General features: G+C 44.2%; 1 protein-coding gene across 1 annotated transcript; it reads right to left on the bottom strand.

Annotated features, from left to right (window-relative positions):
- Positions 1 to 9,771: 9,771 nt before the first annotated feature.
- LOC116570722 (olfactory receptor 13C7-like) lies at positions 9,772 to 10,716 on the bottom strand. Its single transcript, XM_032308220.1, has one exon. The coding sequence runs from the start codon at positions 10,714 to 10,716 to the stop codon at positions 9,772 to 9,774; it is 945 nt and encodes a 314-aa protein (XP_032164111.1).
- Positions 10,717 to 12,601: the final 1,885 nt, after the last annotated feature.

Raw genomic sequence — 12,601 nt, forward strand, 5'->3', positions numbered from 1 at the left:
TCTCTCTCTCTCTCTAACAAATAAATAAAATCTTAAAAAAAAAAGATGATGATAGCTGGCTTCATGTATGTACAATGGGCCAATTTTTAAAATATGAATATATTTCTTATTTCCAATATTCCCTTCATTAGAACTAAAACATTAAGGTAAGGCATTCATTTCTTCAGAGATGATTCCTAGAGGAGAACAGTAGACAAAAACAATAATTCCTAACTTTTTGGTTTTAAAAACAAACCTTTGAAATTCAAGGCAGAGGCAGCGGTCATCAGAGCAAAAGCTGTTGAAATATCAGAATCTAGCCCCAAAGGCTGAGGGCATAAAACATTTATATGAACAACAGACTTGGAAGAATACTCTGAGAGACACAGTCCTGTCCTGCTGGAGCTCGGGAAAGTGACAGTTGTCCTAAAACTCCCCTGCACTCCATGTGAGTGTAGAAGAGAAATGGCTCTAAATATGCCTTATTTCCTGGTCTCTACCTAGAGCGCCATCGAAGAGTGGCTGAATATTTGCTGTGCCCTTGGAGAGGGGCAAGCCGGCGTTAGCTTGGAGAGCCTGTAGAGGCCATGGCTGTTTGCCTGATCTCTACCCAATAGCACACGACAGTGCAGGTGTCAATAGAAACTGATGATGACTATAGAGGACCAGATGTCCTGGCCTCTTTCCCAGTCCCAGCTGGTGGGTTTGGTTCTCCATAGGCCTCTGAAAGCTAGGGAGGGGGGTTGAGGAGAGGCTTCGACAAAGCTGAGATCCCACTGAATTGAATGAAATTAGGTTTTAGTCACTTAACAGGAGAGGGACTTGCAGAGACAACTAGCTGTCCATCAGCCCTTCCAGAAGTTGTTGCTTAGAAGCATCGGTCCAGCCAGAGAAAACATTTTCTACCTATTATCATGTTCACTGCTGATTTAATAACTGAGTTTATGTCTTTGTAGAACAAAAGCGATTCCTGTGCCCTAAAGCAGAATCTGTGTGTGTCTGACCTCCCCATTGGCCCCTGGGTTGAGATCTCACAAGAGGAAGAGAAACCCTGCCCCAAGGCAGCCAATACTGACACATACAATTTGGCACTGTGACCCTCAATCTGTGATGCCTGCCAACCTCTGGTGAGTCCTCTAAAGACACAAGACTGCCAAACGGTGGAGAGAGCCCAAATGTCCATCGACTGAGGAATGGATAAATGAATATTACTCAGCCATCAAAAACAAAAAAACAAAGAAATCTTGCCATTTGCAATGACATGGACAGAGCTAGAGTTTATCATGCTAAATGAACAAGTCAGTCAGAGAAAGACAAATACCATGTGATTTCATTCACGTGTGGATTTTAAGAAAACAGATGAACATAGGGGAAGGGGAAAAAGAAAAAAAGAAGAGAGGGGAACAAACCATAAGAGACTCTTAACAATAGAGAACAAACTGAGGGTTGATGGAGGGAGGTGGGTAGGGGATGGGCTAGGTAGGTAATGGGTATTAAGGATGGCACTTGTTACCATGAGCACTGGGTGTTACATGTAAGTGATAAATCACTAAATTCTACCTGAATCCCTAAATTCTATACTTGAAACCTATATTGTGCTGTATGCTCATTAACTAGAATTTAAAATAAAAAAAAAAAAAGCCATGAGACTGTGAGAATGAAATTGGTCCCATTCTCTACTCTCTTTGCCTGTGTATTTCAGTAATTTTCAAACTTAAAAAATATTATTTTTATTTTTTTAGCAGTGGCAACTTTTTTCCAACAAAATCTTGTAGAGTCCTGCTATGTAAAAAAGGAGGGGAAAAGCTGTGTTTTATTGTTGTTTACTATTTCTTTTATAAGTTTAAATTTATAACAGTTACTTGGTTCAATGATAATGAATGAGAATTCAAAGATAAGATTTTGATGAACACAAAAACTTGAAATCTGGAATTATGGATGTTAATTGCCTTTGCATCAGTTTCAGCCTCCAATTTATTTTGGTATTTTGTTTTGGTTGCCTGCTGTAGAGAAAATTCTCATTCATACAGATGAGTAGTTTGCAAAGGGTCACTGTTTTTGAAATAGATCACCTTGCAATCTCAAACTACTTTTTATTTAAATTAAGATGGTACCTGGAAGAAGAAGTGCTGAGAAATTTTTGTTTCAGTATTGATTTGTGAGCATTTATGTCTACACCAAAATCTACACATGGATGTTTACAGCAGCTTTATTCATAATTGCCAAAATTTGGAAACAATGAAGATGCCCTTCAGTAGATAAGTGGGTAAATAAACCATGCTCCATCCAGACTGTGGAATATTCTTCAGCATTATAAAGAAATGAGCTTTGGGGCACCTGGGTGGCTCAGATGGTTAAGCCTCTGCTTTTGGCTCAGGTCATGATCCTGGGGTCATGGGATTGAGTCCCTCGTTGTCGGGCTCCCTGCTCGGTGGGGAGCCTGCTTCTCCCTCTCCCTCTGCTTCTCCCCCTGCTTGTGCTCTCTCCCTTTCTCTCTCTCTGTCTGTCAAACAAATAAATAAAATCTTTAAAAAAAATAAAGAAATGAGCTATCAAGCTATCAAAAGACATGAGGAAGTTTAAAAGCATGTTACTAAGTGAAAGAATCCAACCCGAAAAGGTTATTTACTGTAGAATTCCAACTCTATGACATTCTGAAAAAGTAAAGAGATGAAACCTTCCTAGGGGTTGGTGGGGAGCAAGGGATGAAGAAGAGCACAGAGGCTTTTGCCGTGTTTCCCTGTGAACCTGAAACTGCTCTAAAAGACAAAGTTTATTAATTTAAAAAGTGCTAGTTTGACATTAAAAATCAGAAAAAAACTGGTTTACTAGTAAGGTTGGATAACCACTCAATTCCTTATCGTAAATGTAGTTTAGAGAAGTAGCACCCCAAATTTATGGTTAATCCCATCACTATTTATAATGCGACATTGTTACGGAGTGACCAGTTACATGTTCTTGTGTTATTGTGCAATCGGCTAGGACACCATGATGAGAACATGCGCTGAGCAGATGATTCTGAGCCCTGCCCGACGCTTAATTGGGAACAGGGCGTATGGTACTCCCTGGTACAATTATATATACATGAGCGGATGTGCATCAGCCTAGATTAAAGAAAAGATCATGGCAGAACTACACTTATTCTAATCAAGGACACATTTAAAGAAGATAAAATAAATGCACAGAGACAGCAGGAAGAGATTTGTTCTGAGGTCTCTGCAAAAGGAATTCAACTCAATGGCACACGTGCTAATGTGACAGTGGCCCCTGGTGTGTAAAAAAAAAAATCAAAACATTGCAAGTTTGCGCATGTCCATTGTTTCACTACCTATTAAAAGTTATTTGGGGTATATGTATATTTAAAGAAGTACTTGTGGAGTCAGACAAACTTCCATTTGGGAGTGGTTTGGTACTTGTTTGATCAAACTTTATTAGGCAGGAGTTTTGTCCAATGTGTGTTTGAACTTGTCTATTTTAGTGCCGATACCTTCTCTCTTTCAAAATAATGAATCACATCTCCTTCTACAGCTGGGACAAATATGTTATTCTGTTCTTTTTTGGCTTTTTGTCATCACGATGGTATTTTATGTTTAATTCCAATCCATCAGAAGAGTGTGGCAATGTTCGGTGTTTCGGGTGGATCAGAGGGAAACCTTCATTCAGTTGAAAGCTGTGGCTGGCCACTATCAAAAAGTGATTTTTTTCCTTCACACTATGAATTTTGACCTGACATATACATATTTAACTCTTATAGTTTTCCAGTACCTCTGATGCTGCTGATGTTTCAAAACTTTAAGAAGCAATGATGTGGGCACCTGGGTGGCTCAGTGGGTTAAAGCCTCTGCCTTCGGGTCAGGTCATGATCCCAGGGTCTTGGGATCGAGCTGAGCATCGGGCTTTCTGCACAGCAAGGAGCCTGCTTCCCCCCTTCTCTCTGGCTGCCTCTCTGCCTACTTGTGATCTTTCTCTGTGTGTCAAATGAATAAATAAAATATTAAAAAAAAAAAGAGCAATGATGTAGTTCAGCAATTGCTACCTTGTAGTAAGTTCAAATCTTGTAGGAAGAATCTAACATTGTTCCCTTGAAGAGATCTTTGTATTGTTCAATTGTGCTTCACTAGCAATTTATGTAGCTCAGTGGAGTCTTGGAGGGATTTAAAAACACTAAATAACTATGTTTCTGAGCCCTGAGCCCAGCTTTCTTATTGGCCTTACCTCTGACAAAGGGAAATGGAAATATTTGGAGGTAGAGCCCATATTACAGAACGCCTTCTGTTTGATACAATTTGAGAGCTTCCAGCCTAGAAATTAATGTCATTTTTATTGTTCTTCTCCCTGGCTTCTCCCAAGAGTGATTCCTGGTCAATCACTCTGCCGTCTCTTGTACTCCCAAAACACTTCCACAATTTTTTCCCCCTTAATTCTGTCATGCCTCGAATGATGTTTGTTTCCAATTATTGGATACTTGTTGCCACTGTAAATAGAGTATTGTTCCTGCTTTTTTTTCCTTTTGTATACTGATGGTATGTAGGAATACAATTGATTTTTGAGAAGTTATTTCCATCTCCTTAACTTTTCTGAACTCATACTACTATATTTTCAGAAATATAATAATTGTGTTTTCTATAAAATTTGGTATGTATTTCCTTCTCTGATATACTTATGACTCTTATTCTGTACCTGACCACATTTTCTTTTATTTTTAAAAAAGATTTCTTATTTATTTGAGAGAGAGAGAGAGAGAGAGCATGAGCAGGGAGGAGAAGCAGAGAGAGAAGCAGACTCCCTGCTGAGCAGGGAAGCCCAACTTGGGCCTCGATCCCAGGACTCTGGGATCATGACGTGAACCGAAGGCAGAGGCTTAACTGACGGAGCCTCCCGGGTGTCCCTCACCACATTTTGCATTTGCACTTGACTGCTCTCTGGAGCTATTTGAGATGGGAATGGCTAGTTTCTGGTCTAAAGTGTAAGAAGCTTGGTAGTCAATCCACTAACAAGTAAGAAGCTGAACAAACTGATTAATCAACAATCCTTTTTTTTTTTTTTTAAATCAACAATCCTTAATAAAGTAATCAACAATCCTTAGGTCCATAAAGAAGTGAGGTCACAGGGCAAACCGTTGCCCTGGAAACTGGAGAGACCAGAGCAGATGGCTGACATCAACTGACCTGGCACGTGGCAGGAGCCTTCCACACGGGAGTTGCTTTCCTGCCTCTTCCTTCCATCCCTCAGTCCCCAGTCTTCTAAGGCTTGCTGCTGGAAGTGTGGCCCGCAGAGCAGCAGCATAGGCATCCCCTAGGAACTTGTCAGAGACATAGGGCCCCGGGTCCCACCTCTGACTCACTGAATCCAAATCTGCATTTTCACAACATCCCCAGGGAACTCCTGAGCACATTGAGATTTGAGAAGCCCTGATCGCCGAGGCTTGCAGAAGTGGCCACCAGATGGCGGGTGTGCGGCAGGCAGAGGTAACCAGAGCCACAAACGGGCCATCCAAGGCTCCTTCAAATCATGCCCCAGGTGGCTTTAGCAATTTGGAGCCATAGCTCAGGAACTGTGGAGGGGAGAATCCAGAGGGGACCCCTAATCAAAGAGTGACAGGTTGTGGGGTGTGAGCCATGAAATCCTTCCCGCTCGGTTCTCCCTAGGTGTTTTCCCATGCATTATTTATTGAGAGGGATGGAAGAAGGGGGCTACACTCACATTTCACAGACAAAGAAATGGAGACTCAGAGAGGGAAAGAATCTACAGTGGCAAACAGCATTGGAAGCAGAATCAGAAGGCAGGTCTCTGGCTCCCTGGCCCTGGACTCACAGTACCTCTGAAGGGACGTGGCAGAACGGCTCAACCCCAGTCTGTGCTGACAGAGGAACCTGCATGCCCACCTCCCATTCTCCCTACCCAGCTGCTCTTCGAACTGCTCTCTTGTTTTCTTGAGGAGTGCTAGAAGCAGCTGTTGTAATAATTCAATTTGGAATACTAATGGACTTTCTACAATACTCAGGTTCCCGGACTTAACCCCCAGGGGAACAAAGCATCAGTCTTAATTGGGAGCAAATAGAAGCAGCCATGGTCCTCAAAGGATCTCCTGGGAGTCCTAATGGTTCCTGAATCTGTGGCCAGTGCCAGCTGCAAGGCACTGACTCTTCAGTGAACTTTCATCTAAATCTGTTTAGTTTTGCTCTTTTAGTTAGAAGAACAAAGACTTAAATGTGTAGGCTTAAGTAAATTTCTTTATTTTTTTTTCCCCTGAGAATTCATTTGGGTTGGTTAGGGAAATCACCTAAAATTTGTGAGCAGAAGTTTTAGTAAGGCCGAGGCTGATGGAGCCTAAATATTGGTGTTCCCAGAGTCTAAGGAAAATTTTTAAACGGGGAGCAAAGGGCTGTAATAAAGCTCATCTCCCTCCCCCTCTCCTTATTCACTGTTGGTAAGACTTGCTCTAAGCTCACTGGTAACACAGCAAGGCAGATGAAGAGATCATGACACAAAGGAAAATGCAGAGACAGCAGCAGAGAGCCCCAGATTGTCCTGTGTCCCCTCACCTGCCTTCTCCGGGGTAACCCACTTTCCTCTATTTGCCTGTAGCCCGGCTCACCCCTGGTGGTGAGGAGGGTCAGATTGTGGTCAATTCAACAAGAGTAAGAGCCTCAGTTTACAGATTTCCAAGGAGGGAGGTTCTAACTGACCTCCTTTCAACTGTCCTCAAGCCCAAAGAGAAGTTCAGTAGAGATTGGTGTATTCTTTTTTCTCTCCTGCTGGAAAGACCACAAGAAGTCCTAATCTTTGAAGGTAGTTTTGGTATTTTATATGCAATCCTACATGAATGGAACTCTACCACTACCCAGAATGTGGCAGTGAGCAGAATCTTTCAAGTGCAATTGCCAGATAGCACTGATATACCTTTGGGAGTGTCCATGACAAAGGACCTGGGATCTGTTCATGGAGCCTTGTGTTCAGGTAAATAAATCTAAGTACATATGTGGAAATATAATCACCATCTCTTGTGTCATGTAACACACACATTAAATCCAGGGGACTGGGAGGTGAGGGAATGGCACAGGACAAGGATGCCCTAGGGACCATGATACTGGAAGCTGACTTTTACAGTCTCATTTCACCATCCCTAGTCTCATGCCTGTGGCCTGGGGTTAGAGTCATCACCTTGGAAGGTCAGCCTTGAAAGGACCTCGAGGGTATCTAATCCCAAACTAAGGTACAGCAGGGAAGAGAGACAGCAAGGGCCAGAGAAGGAGCTATGAGCTGTGTCTCCAACAGCCCCACAACTACCTCCCCCACTGCTGTGTTTTGTCATTAGTTCCCTTGGGTTTTATTTGTTTATTCATTTGCTTGCTTACTTGTGGCTTTGTTCACTGGTTGGTCTTATAACATGTGCCTGGCATCATCCCACAAAGAGCTGAGATAAACCAAAACTACATCCAAGGACAAAAAAATTAAAAATAGGTGAGCAAATGGGGCAAAGGAAAACTAAAAGTAGAAAAAAATATAAAATTAAAAAGCCAAGGAGGAGTAAGATTCACCTTGGAAGGCAAACCATCAAGAGGACTTCTCAGTGCAGGGTTGAGACATGATACAAGCACACCGGGAACAGTTTTTAATCTAGGACAACTCAGATGTACAAAAAATATTCTTGTATTTGTTTTCTTTAATCAGATTAAATCTGGCAATGAGTCACCATTTGACCAGGCTGGGAATATGCTGCCTCCATATCCAATGAGGGACATTCTGGGGGCACATGGGTGGCTTAGTCGGTGAAGCATCCAACTCTTGGTTTCAGCTCAGGAGGAGATCTCAGGGGTCATGAGATCCAACCTCTCCTTCGGCTCTGAGCTCAGCAGGGAGTATGCTTCCCCTCTCTCTTTCCCTCTAATCCTCCCCCGGTTCACGCACTCTTTCACTCTTCAAGATTAAGAAGAAGGAGAAGGAGAAGAAGAGGAAGAAGAAGAAGAAGAAGAAGAAGAAGAAGAAGAAGAAGAAGAAGAAGAAGGAGTAGAAGCAGCCCTCTCCCTTCCTAGGGATTTCCCAGAGTCAGGAAGCCTCACGTGGCGCCCAGAAAATGGTGGACATTTGTTTGCTGGTCTTCCAGGGTCCATTGACCTTCTATCACTTTCTTACTCATAACACCAGATGTTCCTCTGGATATAGCAGCTGTAGACTTAGGTTAGACTGACCCCACCTTCTGTTTTTTTTTTTTTTTTTTAGAATTTATTTATTATTTGACAGAGAGAGATCACAAGTAGGCAGAGAGGCAGGCAGAGAGAGAGGAGGAAGCAGGCTCCCCGCTCAGCAGAGAGCCCGATGCGGGACTCGATCCCAGGACCCTGGGATCATGACCCGAGCCGAAGGCAGTGGCTTAACCCACTGAGCCACCCAGGCGCCCCATGCCCACCTTCTGTTTTAGTAGGGTCCCACTAGTTTAAGTCAATCTGCATAATCTGATCTCACCTGCCACTGTGATTTGTTTGCAGTTTGCACTGATGGGTACAGTCAGAGCAAACCTCAGGATATTTGTTCTCTGGTTGTAGGAACTGTGGTTCCTATTCCATAAGTGAATGGGGAAATTGTGGGTCCAGAGCAATGGCAGCCATCTTGTGACGATGAGACAAGTCAGCCTGAAAACAAATCTGACACTTAGAAGAGTGAGGAGTCAAGAGAATCTCAGAGCAAAGGAACGAGAGCCTGATTAACTTTGCCTGAGGTTGACTCTACTTTTAGAAAAATCCACATTATTCTGAAACCAGGCTGAATAGAATTCTCTCTTCTGTGCAGTCGAAGGTCTCTCACCCAGTATGACCTCCATCCTCCAAGCTGTTATGGCTGCTACCCAAAAGTCCAAACCTACAGCCCTCCAGCCCATCACACATCACACCCGTGCCATAACCAACTCTTACTAATGGCTGATGATAGCTGTGCAACTGAGGATTATTGTAACCCTTTGCTTTCCCCAAAACATGTTTTGGACTTCCTTATTGTCTGGGCACCTGCATGGGAGTGTTTGTTGCTATGATACAAACACACATGTAATTTGTGTGGGGAAAAGAGTTGGACAGCTGCTGTCTCCCAGCTATGCAGTACTGTATCAGTGCATGATTGGAGCTGGGACATGGAGAGGAGAGGCCAAACATCTCTCTGAGCTTCCTCAGACGGCTACACACTCAAGGTAAGAGCCCTCTTTTCCTGGTGCTAAGACATAAGGTGAATTCTTGCCATGGTGCTATCAGCCAATATGCTATGATGATATAGATGATACCTTTTATGTTATTCTTACTGAACACAGGCCTCTAGGATAATACCAAAGCTTGTATAGTGATTAGCAATTCTACACAGGGCCTCATAGTACATTCCAAGAGCCCAGTTCTACTAAAACCAGATTCTGTGATTGTTTCTTAATTTTGCACACACAGATAAGGCTTCACGGACACACACCAACTTCTGGTGGCAGAGAATCTAAGACTTCACTAGCATAAAATAGCTAAGATACGATGTCACTGTGGTTGTGCACAAAGCCAACAACTAGCCAACATTTCTAGAAATGTGAAGGCTCCTCCCTTCTAGGGTCATAGACAAAAGCTCCATTAACTTGGAACAATGAGTGGGTGAATAGATAGAGAACCAGTTTACTTTTTAGTCTTAGTCAGAGGGTCTACAGCAGGGACCTTAGGAAGCTCCCTTCTCTACTTTGGGTTACCATTTCCCCATGAAAACAATAAGGAGTTTGGAGGTCTTGTGTTCTGGTATCTTGGAAATCACTGAGAGTCACTCAGTTAGGTGTTATTGACGTACCAGGTTCCTCACAGCAGTCTTTACATCCTTGTTCCTGAGGCTGTAGATGATGGGGTTGAGCATGGGGGTCACCACCCCATAGAAGAGGGAGGTAAGCTTGTCTGAAAGGTCCTGCTTGTCTGCCCCCAAGGGGTCCTTGGATTTGGGCTTCCCGTACATGAAGAGGATGGTCCCATAGAAGACGACCACCACAGTGAGGTGGGCAGAGCAGGTAGAGAAGGCCTTCTTCCTCCCCTCAGCTGAGGGGATCCTCAGGATGGTAGCAATGATGAACACATAGGAGACAAAAATGAACATAACTGGGACCCCCAGAAAAATCACATTAGCCACGACCATGCTGATCACATTGATGGAGATGTCAGCACAAGCTAACTTCAGGACAGCCAGGATCTCGCAAGTGAAGTGATTGATGACATTGTCCCCACAGAAAGGCAGTCTCATAGCCTGGGATGTCTGAACTACAGAGTTGGTGATACCAGCTGCCCAGGAGCTGACAGCCATGGGCACATAGGCAGCCTTGCTCATGACCAGGGGATACCTAAGGGGGTTACAGATGGCCACATAGCGATCAAATGCCATCATGCCCAGAAGCACACACTCTGTGGCTCCCATGGCAAAGGAGAGAAACATCTGCACGGCACAAGCTGAGAAGGGAATGGTTTTTCTGGGGGTCAGGAAGCTGTTGAGAATGAGGGGGACTGAGGAGGTTGTGTAGCAGATGTCCAGGAAGGAGAGGTTCCCCAGGAAGAAGTACATGGGCGTGTGCAGGCGGGAGTCAAGGACGGTCACCAGGATGAGGACCCCGTTTCCCAGCAGGATGACCAGGTACATCAGAAGGATGAGCACAAAGAACATTTTCTCCAGCCTTGGGTGGGCTGAGAGGCCCAGGAGGATGAACCCCGCCCCAGGGGAGGTCTGATTGGACCTGTCCATGACGCATCTGCTCTGTCACCTGTGGGAGCTCTCTGCAGTCAGTTTCAGCACTCTCTGACTCCAAAAGTGCCTGGGCAGCAGGGGAAAGATCCCCACCCTGAGGAGCCGTTGGGGAATAACTCTGATAATTTGGTCATCTTATAGGACTCTAGGAAAAATGTAGTAGAGAATAATATTTAACTTCTGCTTCCAGTAAGAATGAAGAGTTAAATTGGACAAACTCTCCTGCATATGACAATTAAAAACAAAAACTAGACCATGACATAAAACATCTGCATAAAGCATTGGTGAGGTTGTACGACCTTAAGAACCATAAGGTCATGATTCTGGGAATCGTGGAATTCAGAGAAATGTAGCATTTGAGGCTGTGAGTTAACTGAGGCATTTATAGATTCTGGGAGTGGCTGCTGAGAGGCTAAGCAGAGCGATGAACAGGATCCTGAGGGTGGGAGACAGGTTTTGAGATACGAGGCTCACCATGAAGGGCCTCTAACTACACTTCCTCCCTTTGGTAGGGCATCGCAAAGGGCAGCACCACAAGAGCAGGAGAGAAACTGAAGGAAACTTTGTTTACAGGTGCCGTAGCTCAGCTTCAGCTCTTCTCAAGCCCTGAGATTCATTCTTGGTGGTGGTGCTTCCAAAATCAGAAGCAAATGTAAATCCATGCTGAAGGAAAGCAGCATCGCCCCAGTCTTCCAAATCACTTCCATAAAGAATTTTGCAAATACAACATCTGGCACACATTTAAAAAAGAGTAAGGCATGCAGGAGACAAGACCGCCTAAATGAAAACCATCAGAAAATCAAGCATCACTTTTCTTGGGACAGATGGGAGCCAACAGCTCCCCTGTCCCGGTGTCACCTGTTGAGAGAATCAGCTCAGGCCACGGTGCCAAGGTCTTAACATCTATTAATCCTTTGGTATGTTTGGAGCGGCAAAGGGGCCTCCTGCGCACTGTGGCCACACTACGGAGAATTCTGACTGAATCTCCCTTCTTTTCTTCATTCTCCATCTCCCTGCACCAGACGCCCTGGCTTTTCCCTGAGACTGTTCACAAAGCCCCGAGACTCACTCTGTCAGCATTTCTTTCTAGAAAACTTGAATGTCTCCTCAGACTAAGAACTCCCCAAATTGGGGTTTATTCTGGATCAATTAAAAAACAAACAAAACAACAAAACCTTGTAGGCCACACTGAGGGTGTTGGGCATTCAGATTTACATGCTCTGTCTCTAAAAGATTCATAAATTTTCCATCCAGCTCACCAAGTGCCCTCAGCTCTCCAACTGCTTCCTTGGTTATGTCTGGGGAGCTCAGAGACACACCTTGGCTCTTAGCATTGTAGTGTAGCTGTGACCAAGTACGTGCCATCATAAGTCAGTTCAGGTTGACAGACACTGATGGAGCATCTGCTCTGGGTCAGGCATCACTCCCAGTGGTGGGAGCCCAGCAATGAAAGGCATAGCCCATGACCTTGAAGAGCTCAAAATCTAGTGGGGAAAATTGTCAGGCAAATGGCCATGCCAACAAGTGATTGAATCCGTGGCAACAGCAACCACAAGAATCACGTCAATGCTACTGACAATGGGCCTTAGGATTTAGTTAGCAATGTGCTCCCTTTCCAATGCAGACAGCTCCTCCTGCCTTCCTCCTGGCCCTCCAGCCTGCACTTGGGTCCCGGAGTGACGTGGGACACTGCACTTCCTGACGAGGCTCATTCACTCTGAGGCAGCTTCACCCTAGACTGAGCTGAAATTTGCTCCTTTGCAACTTTAATCCCTCTTCCAAATGCCAGGCCTCCAAATAGCTACAGATCTCTTGGTTTCAGCATAACGATAAATAAGAGTCAATCTCCCTTTTTCTCACAGCATCTTAAAAAATTGATATA

This window comes from Mustela erminea, chromosome 12 (genome assembly GCF_009829155.1).
Source record: "Mustela erminea isolate mMusErm1 chromosome 12, mMusErm1.Pri, whole genome shotgun sequence".
Taxonomy (NCBI): domain Eukaryota; kingdom Metazoa; phylum Chordata; class Mammalia; order Carnivora; family Mustelidae; genus Mustela; species Mustela erminea.

Bases quoted from the DNA above. Each gene is read 5' to 3' on its own strand.
- LOC116570722 (XM_032308220.1), bottom strand. From the start codon at position 10,716: ATGGACAGGTCCAATCAGACCTCCCCTGGGGCGGGGTTCATCCTCCTG.